The sequence below is a fragment of the Metopolophium dirhodum genome, chromosome 6, assembly GCF_019925205.1.
Source record: "Metopolophium dirhodum isolate CAU chromosome 6, ASM1992520v1, whole genome shotgun sequence".
Classification (NCBI taxonomy): Eukaryota; Metazoa; Arthropoda; class Insecta; order Hemiptera; family Aphididae; genus Metopolophium; species Metopolophium dirhodum.
This window is the reverse complement of record NC_083565.1, coordinates 20,807,683-20,829,724: the sequence shown is the minus strand read 5'-3', so window position 1 is coordinate 20,829,724 and position 22,042 is coordinate 20,807,683. Positions and strand designations below refer to the sequence as shown.

Sequence of the window (22,042 nt, the reverse complement as noted above, 5' to 3'; positions counted from 1 at the left end):
TCAGGTTATTTTCATAAAATAGATACTTTCAAATTTCAGTTCAGAGTACTTTTTAAACTTGAATTATATATTTATTGCCACGGACAATCTTTTTACTGGATGACGTATCGTCATCTGGTATGTGGTGATGGAATCACTAGAAAAAATTATGTAAATAAAAATTTAAAAAACAACAAAATACCTAGGTACTCAATTTGAAGCTTCTAACGCAAAGACCATACTGTGGCATCCACTCACTTCCGTCGCAAGATACCTAGATTGCATTGCTATACACAATATATGAATTATGTAGGTATCCTAGCTGGGCCCTATCTAGTTGATGTTATGAACTGTGAATTATTGCTTGTCAATGAATGGTTTTATAGAATGACACACAGAGTTTAAAATCACGATAATTATTATATGATAAAAATAAAATAAATCAAACATTTAATAATTTTAATATATTTTTCTTAATCAATTATATAACATACATTTTATCTATGTCATTATAGGACCATCAAGAACAGGTTTATCCACAAATTTCACGGACAAATCTTGAGATGTACCTTCAAGTTCTAATATCACTAGTGTATTGGCATAAGGTGATGGTTTTAAAAAAGGAGCTGGCACATAAAGTGTAACTTGAGGTCCACCAAGTGGCCAATGCCGACCAAGGTTTACATTGTTTAAAAACACTACACCCTGTAAATATCGAATATTATTTTTTAAATTGTAAATATGTGGATAAAAGTCGACTTAACAGTATTAACTTGTAAGAACACACCTTTGTCCAGCCTGAAGTGTCCAAATAAGTGTCTAAACATTTTGTATAGTTAACTGTTAATGTAAACTGTGTTTTATAAAATGCTGGTAATTTAACACTGTTGACGTTTTCAACTGATTTGATTGAAGAAATCCATGATGTACCATTCAAAGGATATGCAGTCATTTTCCAGGGGCTTAATATTTTATTTCCGAGAATCACTTGATCAAAAATTCCCTAGAAAATATAATTAGTATTATTTTACATACAATATTTTAATTCAGTAATTATACTCAGTTGGTAGTTAAAATAAATATAATACAATCTAATTCAGTGATTGTAAATATTACCACTTTTGTTTCTAAAAAGGTAATGTAACCACTCGCCAGTCTGTACACAATTTATCAAATATTAACTTCTATGGTAACTGGTAAGCATTATATTATACTATAATACTATAGTATACTATTATAAATTATACTATTTCAGTCTCAGACCATGAATAAAATAATTTATTGTCAGCTATTATTACCTTCCTATCTTCAATTAAGTCTCCAAAATTCATCCTTCCCTGATTCTCAATTAAAATGCTTAGGTTTTGAACAGTACGGTTAATGTTTAAGCTTATTGTAGTATTAGCTTTCAACCGATTCATAGTACCCACTTGTACCTAAAAAAAAATTTGAACGCTCATGTTTCTAAAACTATAACTGCAATGTAACTCTACTTGATCCAGGTAAATGATTGCTCGATCTCTAACCGTGTTCACAGTTAGGTTTACTGGATTTTCAACATTTTTTTGATCATCTGTTAATGTTGTTTCATACATTACAAAACCAGTGTTAATATCTAAGTCCTCAAACGGTAAAGGAACATCACTGATCACTGGTTTAATACGTTGAGCAACCTTTTCAAATATGCTAACCAAAGGTCTTAAATAGAATTTTCCATAGGCACCTTTGGGTGCGGGATTTGGTGATATCTCGTTTGTCACAGCATATTTCTTTAAAATAATTAATTAATAAACTGTATATGTATATTGGATAGTTAACTGTTATTAAAACTCACGGCTTCTTCAAGTGTCTGTTTAATTTTGAAATACTTTTCTGTAGGGTCTACAGCTTCATCCAATGGAGCATTATAATCGTATGAGGTCAACTGTGGTAAGTATCCAATACTTTCTTTGGTGTCATTTGTATTCACCCCCGATGTGAATCCAAAATTTGTACCGAAAATTTTAAACGAAGCATTAATTGCCAACATTACTTTCATTTGTTTTACAACATCGATGGGGTTGACTATAGATACTGATTCTTGCCAATGAGTTAACCAACCGGGATAGAACTCTGAGTTCACTAGTGGACCTCCTTTTTGAACCTTTCTCATGAAGTCAAAACATTGAGAAGCTAAAACAAACATATAAAAATATACTATAATTCAAATCTGCAATAAATTTAATATTTATTAATTCAATTTTATAAATTGGCACGACTTTCAGTGTTTTGATGATATTTTTAAATTTTTTCACACACCAAATAATCTACTTTGACTTTTTGTAATACTAACCGTTTGATGAAATTCCAAAATCTACAGTTGCGTATACTTCTGGAATAACGCCACAGTCAAAGTATGACTGACCACATCCATCAATTGTAAAAAGCGCAGCCTTATTTTCTATATAAATCCTAAATAAATCACGTATCCATAATTTATACCCAGAATCGAAGGCATAAAAACTTCCATACTCATTTTCTACCTAATGAAATGTATATATATTTTTTTCATCTTTGATTGACAATAGAACATTAAAGATATCTACCAGGCAATCAGAAAAAAATTCCCAAAATATTAAAAAAATAATTTCTGAAAAAATTTCTAACGCTGTATAAGAACAAATAAATGTGGAATTGTGAAAATACAAAAACAAAAATGATTATATATACTTACTCGTTATGAGTTATTACTTGTTAAATTCCTGTTCGGTTTTTAATGTAGTATTAAAATATAATTTTGATCTGCAACATCATATTATGATTCAAGTTATTAACTTTGCTTATTAAAACTGCTTAGTACTGCTTACTTTCAACTTTTATCACTATTTTGTCACTAAGTCAATAACGTTCCGAAAAGTGCAAAAACTAGGATTTACCACATTGTGACTAAAGTGATGAGTACTGACTGTTTTAAAACACTAATACCTTAAATATATCTTTAACATTAATTTAAATATCACAGTTGGATTAATTTAATTATACCTTAACGGAACCAGTACCGGTTTTTCAAATTTTCCTCAATTCTATAAAATTTGAAAATTATTACGAAGTTCAAACTAAAATGTCCCGAAACTTAAACAGAAAAAACTATTCAAAATATTTAGTTCATTAAAGAATGATTATTCATGGGGCACCAAATTATCAATTTTCAAGTCAATACAAAATATTCAACTAAAGTTACAGTACTAAAAATGTTTAAAAAATTCGGCTAGAGTTAAAATTATAAAAAAAAATTGAAGGAAGGTGTTGGCGCCCGCCGGCAAATGCATTTTAGAATACAAAAAAAAATGTATATAAATTATATTGTTGGATTACACATTACAAACATCAAACTAAAATCTCCAAAATCTTAAACAGAAAAAACTATTCAAAATATTTAGTTCATTAAAGAATTATTCAAAGGGTACCAGATTGTTAATGTTTAAAAAATTTGGCTAGAGTTAAAATCATAAAAAAAAAATTGAAGGGAGGTGTTGGCGCCCGCAGGCAAATTGATTTTAGAAAACAAAAATAAAAGTTTTGAAAAAATTTGACAGTAGAAACACACATTACGAAGTTCAAACTAAAATGCCCCGAAACTTAAACAGAAAAAACTATTCAAAATATTTAGTTCATTAAAGAATGATTATTCATGGGGCACCAAATTATCAATTTTCAAGTCAATACAAATTATTCAACTAGAGTTACAGTACTAAAAAAAAAAATTGAAGAGAGGTGTTGGCGCTGTAGTAAACCCAAAAGCCATTATACTATTTTAAATAAAATAAGTAAAATAATAAATTATACATAGTATAATTTATGAGTAGAAACGTAGGTATTAATATAATCCTAAATAACATAATCCTAAAGGGCTAAGTAGATTAAGCACATCTGTTGGTCACTATGTAGCGTACTGTAAAAGAGGGCCTAACAATAGGGAATTATTTGATGACACTATCAAAAAGTCAAAAGCAGTCAATCAAAATACAGTTGTATTGTGTGAGCTTCTGATTTATACAGTATAATAAAATAAATTATCAAAGCATTTGTATACCATAAAATGTACAAATAAAACATTTTGATTAACTGAATTCAAATTGTATAGGTACTACATTCAAATAAATTGACAATAAATTGTTATCTATTTAAAAAAATTCCAACCTCCAAGTGTAACCAATTTTAAAAAATAAAATTTAATAAGATTGTTTACGAAATTTCTATTAAACGTTTGAAAAACTCTGTGTAAAGTTCTAATAAATACTTAAATATAATACTGCAGAAGTGTAATGAGTGGGGAATAAAATACTTCATACCTGTACTTATACAATAGGTGCCTATACCAATGGAGGTAGGAGGTATTTTATGATTCAACCAGCTTCAGCTGCCTGAGAAGAGGCCGAAAACTTATTAAATTGGGATAATAAAGCAAAATTATATGTTGATTTTGATTCAACGTGGATGCGTCTGAGTAAAACTAAAGTTAAATTAATTAAAATATCAAATGGGGAACTTTATTTCAAAATTTTCTTAACCAGAAATTACGTTTCGAAAACCTTTAATTTAAAAATATAAACTTGGTGCAACTCGAATTTAACTTTGTACACAGTTTTGTATTATTACCAAAATTAAAATCTTAGATTTAAAAAGAAAAATTTTTACGAATTCTCAACTCAAAATAATTTGCTAACTTTCGTGATTTTTGAACTTTAAATGCTTATAAAAAAAAACGCGCGAAATAGTCGAACGTGGTTTGTTCGCGAACCAGACACGTGCGAATTTCCGGGTATATCGTGCAAATTCGTGCTAATCACGTGCTACATTTTGGTATATCGAGTTTGTTATTATTTTTAATTTTTCACGTTGGGTGGTGCTGGTGAGACGTCTCTCCAGCACCGCACATCATTTTTTGTCATAGAGTTGTATACTTTGTCATGCAAATTTTGGCGATAGTCATGCAAATTCATGCTAATTACATGCTAATTACATGCTAATTTCCTGTAAAAAAAAATTGTAAAATTTTTGAATGGGTGGTGCTGGAGAGACGTTCGTCTTAAAAATTCTGGCGGGCTACAGTACACCTAACAAAACTATTAATTTAAAATAACCTATAAACGCCTTATATCTAAATAAATAAGGAATATTTTTTGGCGGGGTCTGAATCGTAGTCGGGGGGTGGGGGCTATAGCCCCTCTCTCCCCTCCCCTGTAGTTTTGCCTCTATACATGGGCCCTATATATTTGGTCGCACACCCACCAATATGTACCAAGTTGCGGCACTGTGAGTGATGACTAATTTTCTCGCATTACGGCCGTCATTAGGGGGGGGGGGGGGCGAGCAGGGTCCAGACCCTGGGCTTCACGCTTTTTTCTTACATTTGGATGCATGGCGTTTAAAAAATTTGATAAAATTGATTTACAGTGTAATGGATGGTGTTAAATTTGAATTCAATGATATAATATCATTGTAAAAAAAAACGATTCTGAGCGAAAACGGTCAGTCAGCCTATGATATTATAGTATATTACCAAGTATGTTTCATGATATTATTGTGAATAAGGTAATAATTTATATATAACCCATTTTTTTATGTGGAGCCTTGTTTTAAATTTTCAATCCTTAGCCATAAAAGTTGAACATTTTATAAATTTTTAACTACAAAATAATTAATAAATTATAAATTTGATAAATTTTGTCAATATTTGAACTTTAAATGCTCATAAAAAAAAAATTGTGCCTATGTATTTTTAATATTTTTCAACTGCTATTAGAACGATATATCAGGAGCCTTATATTAAATTTTCACGCTTTTTTACCCAACAAATAAAAATGTATTGATATTTATAGAAAAAAAACTAAAAAAATTGAAAACTGACAATGTCCGTAAACAGCTCAAAAAGAGTCAAAATATTTTCAACATTTTATGGTGTATAGAAAATGCTAATATAAACATTCAGTGAAATTTTCAAGTATCTACAGTCATTCGTTTTTTAATTACAATAAAATAAGAAAATTGTTACATGAGAAATCGAGTAAATATCAAATGTTGTAAAAATATAAATTTCAGACGCTCATAAAAATTTAATTTAAGTTTCTTCTAGACATTTTTTTTTTGATAAAGGTAGACAAACTTATGAGTAATCTTATATTACATTTTCAAATCTTAGATTTAAAAAGAAAAATTTTTATGAATTCTCATCAAAATAATTTGCTATTTTTCGTGATTTTTCCGTATTTTGTCAAAATTTGAACTTTAAATGCTTATAATTAAAAACTGTGACTAAGGATTTTTAATTTTTTTCATCTGCCTTTGAAACAATAACCTAGGAGCCTTCTATTAAATTTTCAAGCTTTTTTACTCAACAGATAAAATTTTATTGATATTTATAGAAAAAAAAACTAAAAAAATTGAAAACTGACAATGGCCGTAAACAGCTCAAAAAGAGTCAAAATATTTTGTAAATTTTATGGTGTATAGAAAATGCTAATATAGCATTAAGGTTATAGTTCTAGCTAATATGTAATATATTTAGGTATCCCTCTACATATTATCATGTATTAATTAAATAATGTAATTGTCAAGCTATCATAGTTTATACTATAGAGGCTTTAAATAAAATTAAAAAAAAGGTGGGTAAGTGGATGTCGCTCTGCTGTACAGTAGGTTACAAGTGGGTCACTGTAATGGATGGTGTTAAATTTGAATTCAATGATATAATATCATTGTATAAGAAAAACGATTCTGAGCGAAAACGGTCAGTCAGCCTGTGATATTACCAAGTATATTTGATGATATTATTGTGAATTAAGTAATTTATATATAACCTATTTACGTGGAGCCTTGTTTTAAATTTTCAATCCTTAGCCATAAAAGTTAAACATTTTATACATTTTTACCTACAAAATAATTAATAAATTATAAATTTGATAAATGTTGTCAAAATTTGAACTTTAAATGCTTATAAAAAAAAATTGTGCCTATGTATTTTTAATATTTTTCAACTGCTATTAGAACGATATATCAGGAGCCTTATAATAAATTTTCACGCTTTTTTACCCAACAAATAAAATTTTATTGATATTTATAGAAAAAAAACTAAAAAAATTGAAAACTGACAATGTCCGTAAACAGCTCAAATAGAGTCATAATATTTTCAAAATTTTATCGTGTATAGAAAATGAAAATATAAACATTCAGTAAAATTTTCAAGTATCTACAGTCATTCGTTTTTTAATTACAATAAAATATGAAAATTGTTACATGAGAAATCGAGTGAATATCAAATACACTCATAAAAATGTATTTAAGTTTCTTTTAGACATTTTTTTTTGATAAAGGTAGACAAACTTATAAGTAATCTTATATTACATTTTAAAATCTTAGATTTAAAAAGAATAATTTTTATGAATTCTAAACTCAAAATAATTTGCTAGTTTTCGTGATTTTTCCGTATTTTGTCAAAATTTGAACTTTAAATGCTTATAAATAAAAACTGTGACTAAGGATTTTTAATTTTTTTCATCTGCCTTTGAAACAATAACCTAGGAGGCTTCTATTAAATTGTCAAGCTTTTTTACTCAACAGATAAAATTTTATTGATATTTATAGAAAAAAAAACTAAAAAAATTGAAAACTGACAATGTTATAGTGTATAGAAAATGCTAATATAAACATTCAGTCAACATTTCATGTCCCTACGGTCATTTGTTTTAGAGTTACACCAAAAACCAAAATCGATTTTCTCGAAAACAGATTTTGCGTAAAAATTCCCGTTTTTCCTTAATTTTTCTTTTGTTTTTCCCGTCGCTTTTGAAAACTACTGGACCTAACCTTAACCTAACCTTACTTTTGACCCCCCAAAGTACCAACTAGATTCACTTTCCTCTCAGAAAAGTTACTATTGAAGAAAATCCAAGAACTTTTACTGTCCTAAAAGGTGATGACAGACACAAAAATAAAAAAAAAAATAAAAAATAAAAATAAAAAAAAAAACACACTAACCTAACCTAACCTTCGCTCAGAATCTAAAATTATAAGGATAAAAAATATAATTTTTTAATAAAAACGATGTTATGTAAACGACTTGAAACTATGTAAAATAATATTTTCAAAAACATTTACACTTCTTGAAATAATGAGTAATCAATGATAAAAGAATCACCCTGTAGAGCAAAATAAATTTTATAAGTACTATTTAATTAAAACTTATTAATTTTTTATGCAGACCTTTTTATTTATTATCTTTATGTGTTATTATTTGAGTGAACCAAATGTAGTCTTTCTATTGAAGTTGGTGAAAAGTGAAAAGTACAAGAGTAGTAAAAATTATTTTTCTTAGAAATGTTAGACAAAAAATACAACTATAATTATCTAACTAATATTTTTACTATTATTTATTATTTTTTGTTGTGATAAATTATTTATAAATTTAATATTTATAGTATAATATATATAAAATTATAATTATTGTTTTAAATAATATATTAATATTATGTAAATTGTTCTTTTTTTACCGATTATCACATAATATTTTTTAAATTTTTCCCCCCATAATCATCCGCCCAGAAATGCCAACCGAACACCGTAACCTGTGCACAATATTTAATCGAATCGATACCTTGTTCGATGTTGACAAATTCGATTTTTGAATTTTTTGATTTTTTTACAGACAATTGACCAAGTTGTATGCGAAAATTGGATCTAGGAAAACTAGCAATGTACCAATTTACAAATTATTGAGAACACGCGTCGCAGCCACGAGCCAGGTCATTTTAAATTTTAATATTCTCAATTCTCCGCCCCGACGATGGGCTGCAGGCTAAAGATACTGAATCATAAAAATCGCGCCTGCAGCTAAAAAGTTATTAAAAAAAATCGCGATTTTATCAAGGACACACCGTCCACGTCTGACCGTGGTTCGAGGAGTAAACATCGACTTGTATACAATTTATGACGTATTTTTATTTCATCGTACCGTCCGCACTCCGCGTCTCCACGGTTTGTTTATCGCGTCCCAGGTCCGACGATCGTACCGTCACCCGCGGTCGCCACCACCAACGGGCCGCGGTTCGGCAGCCTCACTCGTCGGTGGCAGTGGGGCCTGGGCGGCGCCTGGGCACAGCAGCACACTCACGCACACGTTGCCTCAGTGCTTCACAGTCACACGGCCACTGAGTGTCTGAGTCACACACACGTCTACAGTCTACACACACGGGACACGCTCACATCCAGACCGTCGCCCGCGCACACACGTACGGCTATCATCGACGAACCGCACGGCGCACACGCACGCACACGACACACACAGACGCACGCAGCACGCTCGCGCACAAAGATACAAAGACGTATCGCGCAACTTGCAGCTGATCAGTCGTGATCTCACACATTCTCATTTCTCACCGAGTACCTACTGCCTTTCTCTCTCCAACGCTGAGACACACACAGACATGTCAATATGACGGCTGTGACGGTCGAATCTGTGAATAACAATAATTATAACAACAACAACAACAACAATGAAAATCCGTGCAATATTTTCCTCGTGCGCCGACGTACGTCGTATTATCGTTTTAGACACAATTGAGTCGTTGAGCGCAATGTAGAAGGCGGACGACTGTACGACACACACATATATATGTATATATATATATATATGTATGTACCTATATAGAATTTTTTTTATACATATATATATATATACATATAGCGACGAGAAAAATTTGCACATATTGTGAGTATCAAAAGCGTTATGTAACGGGGGTTGAAAATAATAATATGTATGCATAATATATTTATAATATTATAATATTATTACCGAATAATAATATAATAATATAGTTAAACGCTTGTTTGACGGTGGTCGTGTAACGCAATGTTTCTTGGACTCACTTTAGATGATAATATTTCATGTTACCATAGCATTTTACGTGTACAATAATATATAGTTAGGTGCCTATAGGCACATATAGTTAATAAACTAATATCATAATATTATTGTTAGAAGACGGTACGTCATATTTTGTTGCATACTTAATGGGCGTGTCTAAAGCGATAAACTATTTGTCCATAATAATAATAATAATAATATGTACCTAGCTGGTAAATAATAATCGATGTCATCAATGGAATAATAATATTATAATAGGTATTTTTTTTTTTTCTTAACAATCGATCGAGAAAAATAATGTGATTTGTATTTTTTATTTTTGAAATTTATCTGTATAACTCCGTTCAGATTTTTATGATAAAAATATTTTTTTATATATGTATTTTTTTACTTACCCAATACCTTTATACCTGCGCTCAATAAATTAAATGTCCTACATTTTATCTTTTATCTTGCCTATGTTAAATTCGGCTTAAGGATGTTTTCATTTTATTTATAAGACTTGAAAAATGTAATGCTTAGGTAGGTATATTTGTCTGTATTGTTGGGTAGAATGTAGTTTGATGTTAACTTTTCAATGCCAAAATACTTATTAACAATAACTATCCTAGCTTGGGGGAGGAGGGAGAGTGCCTTTTAAGGGCACCAAAGTACAGCGTGCGGTTTTTGTGTTTAAATATGTATATCGGAATAGGGGCGCCAATGTTAGTTAGCTCGGTAGTGAGCATCAATCTCTTTACTCATTAACTTAATTTAAAGTCACCTAACATGCTCGATTCTCTGATCATAATTTCATAATTTCAACAATCTCTTTCAAAACTACTTTTGGTTAGACATCTTTGTGCAATACCAGCTGACCTTATATCTCCCATTACATTTACCAATCAAGATCTCCGAAAAGAATTCTCTTCTTAAAACACATTTTATGATTTTTCTGTACCCACATACTACTGCGTACACATACATACTTAGAAGAGTGAAGACTGTTGAGTAGCAATATTACATTAAGTTAGGTTATGACATTACTTTTTGTTACTTATTTCTAGCAATTAATATGTTTATACGATGGCGTTAAAATGGTTTCAGACGCACGGATACTTTTATTTATACTAGTAAATAAAAAAAAACTCAAACTATCTAAGTATGCAAGTGAATATCCATGGATTTCAAACCATTTTAAAGCCATCATGTAAAATTACTATATAGAGGTATCCAGTAATAATTACTTTTTAACAAATACTAGTTTTCCCTTTGTATATAATGTAATCGTTTTTATAATATTACAATTTTAAAATGTCGATAAAAATTAAATCATTGAGTTAATTGGTAGAACATTGAATTCTGATTTATTCTGACCCTAAATGTAAATAATAACGCAATCACTATATATTCATCTAGACATAATAATAAATTCATACTGATTTTGAATATAATTTAGTGTAATATTAACAGTTTAACATTCTAAATTATTCATTTTCTTTTAATATTAAGAGAACTCTGTACCTGCCAAGTATATGTTATTTCCATCATACAAATATATTTGTTCAACAGAACTAATTTTGTGATGTTAGGTTCAATATTAAAGTGAATTAACCTATTATCAATCATAGTTGTTAAAAACATTATCTGTGTTTGCATGTAGGTTTTTATTATATATATTTTTTCAAGCAAGATGAGTATATTTAAATTGTAATATTTCATACATTTATAATTTCTTAACAATTAAAATATCATATAAAAATCAACATACAAACACATATTATGTTTTCCCTTTAAGTCTGATGATATGTCAATATTTATCCATTTTAATATTAAAGCTAACAACACAGAATTGGTCATGCTGAACACTGATTGTCTATATTTTCTAGAAATTTGTTCATTTATTCCGGTACACAAAAATAATTACACCGGTATACCAAATCGGTGTATACCGGTATAACAAGACATTTTCAGGTACAAAGTAATAAATACCAATAATATACTATAAATGTTATCATAATATTACCTGATAAAAGTCGTGATAAGTTGTGATATGCAAAAGAGAAATTAAGAAATGAGGGGATTACACATTTATACCGGTACAACAAATATTTTAAACCGGTGTCGCAAATAAATTTCTTTACTTTATACCGGTATTCATTTTAAGGGGAAATTTATACTGGTATGGACCAACGAATTTCTAGTGTATATTAGTAAAATGGATACAACACATGCAGGTATAGCATAGGCCATAGAGTAATAAGGTATAACATCTTAAAAGCAAACAGATGTCATAGGTTATGACATTTTTAATCAACTGTCAATAGTTGTTTCTTATTGGTTTCTGTATGTTAATTATTAATCTTACATAGATACATTTATGGCGTTCATTTTTGTACAAAGGTCAAGCATATATTATATAATATACATTTTAATTTGAGCCTATGAATTTGTATTCTCAGGAGCTTTTTTTATTAAGATATTTTTAATTAAATTTAAAAATAATATTTTCATTAAGTATCAAACAATTAACAATTACTTATATCAGAGATTTGCTTTTCAGTAGTTTTGTAGCTTTCCAAAAAGTAAAATTAAATAGTATGTATCTTACAATATGTAAAATTCAAAATGATGTATTTCTATCATTTAAATAATAAAATATATTACTTCCTAATACTTGGGTATTTTTTTTTTCAGCTAGACCAAGCGTCTAGAATACAATGTCTTCTCCTAGCAAACAACCAGTTGTAGAGGACATTGTTTCTGTTTTTGAAACAACTCAAAATCAGTCCTGGTCCATGTTCAGCGATAAACTGAACAATGTTTCCAACAAAAACTCAAAGAAAAAAGATCCGGCCAAATCAGAGAACACAATTACTTTATCTAGTGACGACATTCCTGTATTTGGCTTAGTCCCTCGACTTGATAAAGTAATATTAGTTTCATGTAATGAATGTGAAATGATAGTGAAAAGAGATTGTTTACATAGTCATTTTTATCGCCGTCACAACAGTAGTAATGTTAGTCATTCAGAAGCTGATAAATTTTCACTAGTTAACTTTTTATGCACTGTAAAAACCAATAAAAATAAAAAGCTAAAAATGACTGTTCGAAAGCCTCCTGAAAAGAAACTAAATGAACGTGAAAAAGTTAATACTTTTGTAAAAGAAATAAAAACTGAATTTGATGAAGAAGAATATGAAAGATTATTAAAAACAAATAGAGCAAAAATCAAACAAGAAAATACAACTGAATATGGTGATCACCATGATGTTGATATGGCTAAAACAAGTTGCAACCTTAGTACTGGTTCTGGTGTTTATGATTGGGATGTTAAACCATGTATTGAAAGTTTAGCTTTAGATCAGTGTACTGACCATAAAGTAAATGACAAAACTACAGAGCTTGATAAAGATTCTAATAAATTATCATCTGTATTACTTGGTAATAAAGAAGATGACCTACCAAGTAATAAATATTTAGATATTCAGATCATTGAACACACTGTTAATTATGTAACTAGTACTAGTCAGTTATTGAAACTAGATAAAATTGAAAAAATGAAACCTAAAGTAAATATAAAACTTATTAATGGTGGTGAAGTAAAATATTATAAAAAAAATCACCATCATAATAAGTACAAAAAATCTCCATATAAAATAAAGAATATTAAAGAAGAAACTAAACTAATAATAAAAAATGAGTATCCAGAAATTATAAACAGTAAAAATTATAAAGATATTTCTACTTTTTATAATAAATCATCAAATACATCTGCAGCTGATGTTAAAACTACAAATTATAAATTACTTTCTGGATTGCAAAATGACTGTGAACATACAAAACCTTTTCCGCGCTACAAACATTTAGATGTAAAAAGTGAAATGCCTATTGATTCTGCCACTAGTTATTATCAACCAACTGAATCACCGAAAATCAAAGAAGAATTTCAAAATATACCAAATAATATGTATCCAGATGTGAAAATAAAAGAAGAATTTCAAATTATACCAAATAATATGTATCCAGACGTGAAAATAAAAGAAGAATTTCAAATTATACCAAATAATATATATCCAGATGTAAAAATAAAAGAAGAATTTCAAATTATACCAAATAATATATATTCAGATATAAAAATAAAAGAAGAATATGATGAAAATAATGACAAATGTAAAGTTGAATTTTACCAATCACCAACTGAATCAACCAAATGTTCATCAGACAATAATCATTCTGAAGTTATAAGTAATACATATTCTGGTAATGTTGATAGTAATCTTTCAACAATTGCCCCATGTAGTGTAGTCGGTATCAAAGAAGAAACAGCATTTATGGAAAGCAGCGAAAATATTATAATGAATAACAAAAGTTCTGATGATACTGTTATTAGTAACAATCAATCATCAATTGCATTACTAAACATTAAAGAAGAATCAAAATATTCATTAATCACTGACCTTAATGAAGAATCAAAACCTTCATTAACTACTGATTATATTAATGAAGTATCAAAGCCTTCGTTAATCACCGTCAGTACAAATGAAGAATCAAAACCTTCATTAAACACTGACTTTATTAATGAAAAATCAAAATACCCATTAATCACAAACTATATTACTGATAGTTCTAGCACTAAATATTATCAATTATACACAGATCCAGTTTCACAAATTTCATCAAGTTATAAGTATTTAGATGATGAACTCACTTTACAGGGTGAAAAAAATTTGAGCAATGAACTCAATTTCCCAGGTGAAGACCATTTAAACAATGAGTTAAATTTGCAGGGTGAAGACAGTTTAAGTGATGAACTCAATCTGCTAGTTAAAAAAGATTTGGATAATGAACTTAATTTACACGTTGATAAAGATTTTAATGAAAAAATCAATTTTCAGGGTGAAGAAGATTTGATTGATGAAATTGATTTGCTGGTTGAAGATGATTCAAGCGATAGTATCAATTGGCAAAATGAAGAAAATTTGTTCGATGAACTAAATTTTCAGGGCGAAGATTTGAATGTTGAAATAAATTTACAGAGTGAAGATGAATCAAGTATAGAAAGTGAGTATCAGGATGAAGATGATTTGAGTGATGAACTCAATTTGCAAAGTGAAGACGATTTGGCCAATGGATTAAATTTTCATGGCGAAGAAGATTTGAATGTTGAACTCAATTTGCAGAGTGAAGACAGTATAAGTGATGTGGAAAATGTAAGTAATGAAGAAGAAGATCTAAGCAATGTAGAAGATATGAGTGATGAAGAAGATTTGAATGATGAAGAAGACTTCAGTGGTAAAGAAAATTTGGGTAATGATAATGTAGGAACTAATGGCAATTTAAAATATAATTCTCTAATACCATCTCAAATACAAAATAATGAAGAAGAAACAAAACGTATACCAAGTAAAGAGTGTTCTGTTATTGTAAATAATGAAAGTTCTAATGTTGCTTTTACTGGTCATGGCCAATCGCCTACAGAAACACTAGGCAATGAAGAAGAATCTAAAGCTAAATCCAAAATAGATGATGCTTATGTTATGATTGGTAATGATGGTATTGTTAACAACTTTGAAAATGAATATTATCAATTGTATTACCATGAAGTACAAACATCATTTACTCCAAGCTATAAATATTCAGATGTTATAAGTAATGATAGTTCTGACAATTCTAATGAGTCTTTATCAAGTTATGATCAATCATCTGTTGAAACATTAGATGTTAGTGACAAAACAGATTATTCATCAACCGATAATTCTTCAGATTATACGAGCAGTGAAAGTTCGTATGACTCTGAATGTACTACTTGTAGTACTTGTAGTAGTAATCAATCAACTATATTATATGATATTACAAAAAAACCGAAGTCTACTCGAACTAATTTATTAGAAAAACATGAACAGTTTATGGATAGTATTGCTACATCATTTGGTCATGTATATGACAAAAACAATTGTACTCAAACTGATGCACCATTGGAATGTATGAATTGCTACGTTTCTACAGATGATTATGTTGACCGCCATACCACTCAAATCGATGACAATTCTACTCCTATTAACTCCTCTAATGTTCAAATTGATGAATATGGTGTCAATAACTTTACTCCTATCGGTTCAAGTGCTCAAATAATAAATAATAAGATCATTCCCATGGATGTTGAAGAGTATGAACTTAAATATGGTAATGACAGCGATTTTAATATTTCAAATAAATCACATTTTTCATCTCATTTCCACACACATCCTAGTAACCCAGCAAGTAAAAATAACAATTTAATGCATAATCCTATCAATGAAAATAATTGTAAAATATTCAATGATGAACTTAATGCATATAAACCAAACGAGTATATTACAATTAATGAAGCAATACCATTTATAGACACAAACGAAGAAATGTATAAAGAACTTATGAAGATGGCTGATAAAAAAAGTGTTAATGACAGAAAATGTAAAATAATGCCATTTGCTAGAATTGCAAAAAATATAAAGAAAAATTTAAAGAGACAAGTTGCCGATAATAAAGAAAATCGCCTTCATTTTATATCAAGAGGCATCAAAAAATTCAAAGTTGAATTTATAGATAGAGATTTCTCATGCCACGAAGAAGCTAACATTAATGATAATGTCGATGATTAAAAATATTAATTTTAGATATTTTACTAAGACTTCCTTAAGGTCTCATTATATTATATTTATTTGTTCCTTATTTTAAAAATAATTTTTAATCTTCCAAGAGAAAACAAAATATGTTGCCTAGTAACTAGTTTTATTTTTGTCAATAATTATTTTATTAATATAATTTTTTACTTTCTTTTTTTATAAATTCTTGTTATTTATTGTGTGAATTAAAAAATGACAACTAGAAGTGTTAACTCAAACTGTGAAAATCAATCATGCAGTTTTCCTTTGTCATCGCATGGTGATTCTTTGAACAATGATAATCCAATGAATTTAAGTAATGTAATTTATTGGATTAACTCTTTTGAATTTACTCGTCCGAAAAAAACCATTGTCAGAGATTTTTCTGATGCAAGTAAAATACAATTATTACTAAAAGTGTGTTCTGTTAAATTGATAACGGATAATTTTAATAGCTATGGTTGCTGAAATAATAAAATTTTACTGGCCAAAATTAATAGACCTTCACAATTATGTACCAGCTAGCTCATTGACAAATAAGATTGCAAATTGGGATACTTTAAATAGAAAAGTAAATTTCAAAAGCTACAAGTGACCAATTTCTTACAAAATAAATCTTATTAAATGTTGTCAAAAGGTATTAAAGAAAGTAAAGTTACCAATTTCTAAAGAAACTATTGAAAAGTTATCAACAGCCGATCCAAATACTATTTTTCAGTTTTTGAAATCTTTAAAACTAGTAGTTGATGAACTCGAACATGAAAAACAATTAAGATTAGAAAAAAATCAAAATTGTCCACTTTATATCATAGTTAACGATGAAATGATTCAAGTTACAGGTATTATTAGTAATAGAGTATATACATAGTCATGTAGGTATTAAGTTTTCATAGTATTTTTTTATTTTCTACAGAAACTGATTGTTGCACTAAAGAATATCTCAGCAAAGAAGTTGTAGGATTAATAAATAAACTAAAGCATAAAATCAATGAAATGGAACACAAGGTTAGATAATTTTAGCACTTCATAATGCAGTTAATAAAACAAAATCCTCACAAAATTTGTCATTGTCATGTTAAATTTTCCATTTTTTTAAAAATATTTTTAGTTTATTTAGCTATAAATTATAATTATCATAAAAACTGAATTAAATATTATTTACTTAGATTGACCACATGAGTTCATTGATATGTGTGAAAGATAGGCGGATAAAAGATTTACAATCACAATTAAATCAGCTGAAAAAAGATAACACTTCCTGAACATGTTTCAAATGAATTATAATGCTGATAGTTATCAAAAACCGTGGTAGCTTATTTAAATCATTTTCTGCAACCATAATTATAATTAATGAATACTTTACTTGAAAGTTGAAGTATGTAATAAAATTTAATACATGACTAGTAAGTAATAATCTAACATGTTTTTGCAATAAAATAAATTTTAACTGTGACAAGTGAACTTGATGGGCACATGTCAATAAATACAAATTATCTTGTCATGGATATAATAATATTACCATAGGTATTTTATAGTTTGTTTTAAGAATGTAACTGGCAAAAGCCATATTAAGAGGGCGCCACACCCGCGTGTGTTGTCTCTGTCTTACAAACGCGTAACCTAACCTAACCAAATTTACGCTCAGAAATTCAAGTTTTATGCAGTTTGCTTAAAAATTAGAGTGAATTGACCTATTATGAAACTTAATAGTAAGAATATCATCTGTGTTTTGTAGGAAGTTTTTTTTATGATAATTCAGTTTATTAGTAAGTTATAGCGTGTATAATAAATGTAAATTAAAAATGCTCATAACTCACTTAAAAATTGAATTATCATAAAAAAAAACTTACAACAAAAAACAGATAATGTACTTACCATCAAGTTTCATAATAGGTCGATTCACTCTAATGTTTAAGCTAACGGCATAAAACTTAAATTTGGTATGTTTCGCGTTTGTAAGATGGAGACAACACATGCAGGTATGACATCCTCTTAAAGGAAATTCTTTTTGATGACATACTTTCAATACATAAAACTAATGTGGTCTTATCCCAATAGTAATATAAGCTGTTAATTATATTAGTATACATCATCATAATGGTTAGGTTTACATAACCTAACAAGCACTCTTAGTAACAGGTTTGCTATTAAGGATTAAAATAAAAAACTATTAATAATAAATTATTAGTATTATTTAATACAATATATAAAAGTAGATCACGTGTATTGGTGTATTTAATCTATAGTACAACAGTCTAAAATCTAATGACTAAAATAAAGAATGAATGGAATTGAAAATGGAACACAAATACCGTTTATATTATACAAAAAAAAATATTTCAATACACGAAAACACGAGTCTACATTAAAAAATGATCTGTTTTGACTGAAATTTGATTGAAACATGTAAAACTTGGTATATAATTATTTGTTTTCATATCTTTAATAATAAAAACTAATATGATAATAAATGTTTTCTTTTTTTTTTTGTGATGGCAATGTTAAAATTTAAATAAATATTCTTCTTTTGTTGGAATTAACAATTTAACTAGTTTTTTAGTAAAATGTTTTATGTGATTGAGTTTGCTGGTACTCCCAATACCACACACCACCAACAATTAAAGCAGCAATTAAAATAATAACAAATAAAACGATAAAAAATATTTTTAAACCACTCCAACTTTGACTCTTTGTATCTTCAATATGTTCTAGAAAAGAAAAATATTTTTCATTTAAAACACAATATTGTCATAATATGTAATACATTTGTATTTATGATAGAATTACCTCTAGGTGGACTGAATACTTTAGCATTTGGAATTATATTTGAACGATCCTTAAGTGCTTCATTCTAAAAAAAAATGTAAAGTAAAATTATCAAACAATGTGTAAAAAAAACAAAGAAAATCATACTCTTCTATTAGCTGAATAATGGGTTTTTAATTTTTATAGTTATTATCAAGCAGTTGTCAGTTAAAATTCAAAATACTATCTTATATGGTTATAACTTATTTGCACGAGCTATTTTTGTTATTGATATAAATATTTATTTTAGTTTATGGCTAGTAATAAGACGACAAACAGGCATATAAGGAATATTGAATAATGTACAAAACCATTATATTTAACACAATACCTATTCTGCTGTGCTAAGTTTGAACAGGGTATCTCCATTTTTTTAAAAAAAATTTATTTTGTTCCTATAGGTAAAATTAGTGGTTTTACACAGATTTTTTAAGTAAAAATAGTGTATTTCCTATTAAAAAATATCTACAAAAGAAATCTTAAATAAGAGAATATGCGGTAATATATTTGATGTTATGTTAGCAAAAACACAGTAAATCCAAACAAAAAGAAAAATCTCGGTATATCACATGAAAAAATAATGGAGTAACCCTGTTTTGGCCTACGGTGTTTTTACGCTGTTTACTGTGTATTTACTGTTTTTCAACAATCATGAGATATCCTTTTTTGCATTAGCACGGCAGTATTGTAATAATATACTTACAGGGTCATCAGAATCCACTTCATATAATCGAACAGCTAAAATTTCATGATTATCTGACAGGTCTCCTGTTGCTGCAGAAAATCCAAAATAGTAACCAGTCGGCAGTTCAACACCACCAACAGAAAAACAGGGTTTCCATACAGCTTTATCTTCCAAGTCTGTCATTACTAAAATATTCAATTAAATTAATAAAAATTATTTATTAAACTAATCAAGAAGCAGTTCCTAAAATTGTGTGTACTACGACACACTTTGTGTAGCATGAAAAGTGCTGTGTGTAGTACGAAATTTAAAAGTGTTATTCTAACCTTTATAATAATATTATGTATAATTTTATATCTCCACATTTTTTTATATTTTAATGGTTTTTTGCCAAACCACATTTTAATTATTATCTAAATTCTACACAGACACACAGTAAACAATATTTTGTATTGTTACGTCTTATACTCTTATTATAGTTATTATTGTAAACTATTCATTGTTATTAAGAGTATAGTTATTTTTATTATATTATCAGCTTAGTAGTGAACGGTATATAGTATACTATAGTGCTTTAAGTGTTTATCTAGAAATAATTTAGATTTGACCGATTTGGGACTATGTGTGTAGTACGAAAATTTGGATATTTTAGGGACTGTCAAGAAGAATAAGTTTTAATTGAATTTACCAGTTAGAGTATTGCCAGTATATCTTATTAAAACATGAGTTTCAGTTGGTAAATTTCTGACTTTAACTTCACATCCTGCCAGTTCTGTATGGGTTCCATCGCGGTCATGATCATATTGCAAAGATCCATTATTAACCATTGATGAAATATAAGGATGTTGGTGCTATAGTATATAAAAGAAAAAAATAGAAATATTAAATAACATGGACAAATTAAAAACAATTATTAGTTATACATTATGTTCTCCATTATGATTACTATATGTATCAATAATAACAGCGAGCCCTTCAAATAAATCTTTATTGCCAAAAACTGGCCCATGTTTCATTCTTTCTCGGGTGTACCAAATAGCCATGCCATCACCGTGAAGACTGTCTTTTCCCTTTCCATGGATTTTGAATTGTACTTGTAATTCCCAATTATTGACATAACAAGGCTAAATAAAAATAAAATAAAATAGATGCAATTAATCTACAGCCATCAGTAAGTTTTTTAATTGATTTTATGTCCAATCAGAGTAATTAGACCATGTGACTGAGTAATTGATAACCAGATTAATTTAAGTATACATACTTTAAAATACAAATACATACTAAAGAGTTCCATATTGAACCAGACGTGCTCTGTAAGTCGGGTGTTAATCGCACATATTTGTCTGTCACTAAAGTGGAACCCATAAAGTCCCAGTTTGGTACTGTTATGCCAGACCCTGTCGGAAAAATGATCTATTAGATGATCTATTTGTATACTTTTTAATTGGTAATTATTCTTACCTTGGTATGGTTTCAACAGTGAATGTTCACGTTTCATATAATCTCTGGTGTTCCATTCAGAATAAACTTCTCTACTGAGAAATGAAAGAACAATTATAAATAAATAGAATTTTGTACAGACTTGTTTCGAAGTTATTATATTGAGAGTGTTGGAGTTCATCATAATGCGAATTATTGGTGTAATAACTGAAAATGGAATGTTTTTAGCGTAAATTATAAAAATCAATTGATGTTCTTCAGTTAATAATTAGTTATAATCTAAGACCGTGTTTTTAAAAACAAAAATTATTTATCAACCAATTATAAGTCTTTAATTAGGAGTCAAGATTTTTTAATACTCAAGTGCCTACAATTTACAATTACTGTCTACAACTAGAAGGTACGAAGTTAAAGTTGAAAAATGAAAATGTACAAATACATTATACAATAGGCATAGATTATGACAATTATTGAAAACTAAAAAGATACTCAACGATATCAAATAAAACCTTAATGATAAAATAACAACTTTTTGTAACCTCTTTGTACATTACTGATAATGAGTGATTGTCTAATCAGATGAAGCAAATTTGAGATTTTGAGACT

General features: G+C 28.4%; 4 protein-coding genes across 4 annotated transcripts; 2 read left to right on the top strand and 2 right to left on the bottom strand.

Annotated features, from left to right (window-relative positions):
• Positions 1-442: 442 nt before the first annotated feature.
• LOC132947542 (beta-galactosidase-like) lies at positions 443-5,381 on the bottom strand. Its single transcript, XM_061017848.1, has 7 exons — positions 5,370-5,381; positions 2,312-2,501; positions 1,814-2,151; positions 1,473-1,748; positions 1,278-1,415; positions 767-982; positions 443-684 (listed from the first exon to the last, which is right to left on the bottom strand). The coding sequence occupies exons 1-7, from the start codon at positions 5,379-5,381 to the stop codon at positions 481-483; spliced, it is 1,374 nt and encodes a 457-aa protein (XP_060873831.1). The 3' UTR covers positions 443-480.
• A 3,511-nt stretch (positions 5,382-8,892) lies between these two features.
• Positions 8,893-16,690, top strand: LOC132946123 (protein PF3D7_1417600-like). Its single transcript, XM_061015961.1, has 2 exons — positions 8,893-9,724; positions 12,557-16,690. Exon 2 carries the CDS (start codon positions 12,580-12,582, stop codon positions 16,501-16,503), a length of 3,924 nt encoding a protein of 1,307 aa, XP_060871944.1. The 5' UTR covers positions 8,893-9,724; positions 12,557-12,579; the 3' UTR covers positions 16,504-16,690.
• A 14-nt stretch (positions 16,691-16,704) lies between these two features.
• Positions 16,705-18,866, top strand: LOC132946127 (uncharacterized). Its single transcript, XM_061015966.1, has 5 exons — positions 16,705-16,900; positions 16,962-17,077; positions 17,144-17,345; positions 17,420-17,511; positions 17,673-18,866. The coding sequence occupies exons 1-5, from the start codon at positions 16,720-16,722 to the stop codon at positions 17,766-17,768; spliced, it is 687 nt and encodes a 228-aa protein (XP_060871949.1). The 5' UTR covers positions 16,705-16,719; the 3' UTR covers positions 17,769-18,866.
• On the bottom strand, positions 18,798-21,898 carry LOC132946126 (VIP36-like protein). Its single transcript, XM_061015965.1, has 7 exons — positions 21,458-21,898; positions 21,278-21,393; positions 20,920-21,120; positions 20,685-20,847; positions 20,015-20,181; positions 19,294-19,357; positions 18,798-19,214 (listed from the first exon to the last, which is right to left on the bottom strand). The coding sequence occupies exons 1-7, from the start codon at positions 21,618-21,620 to the stop codon at positions 19,063-19,065; spliced, it is 1,026 nt and encodes a 341-aa protein (XP_060871948.1). The 5' UTR covers positions 21,621-21,898; the 3' UTR covers positions 18,798-19,062.
• Positions 21,899-22,042: the final 144 nt, after the last annotated feature.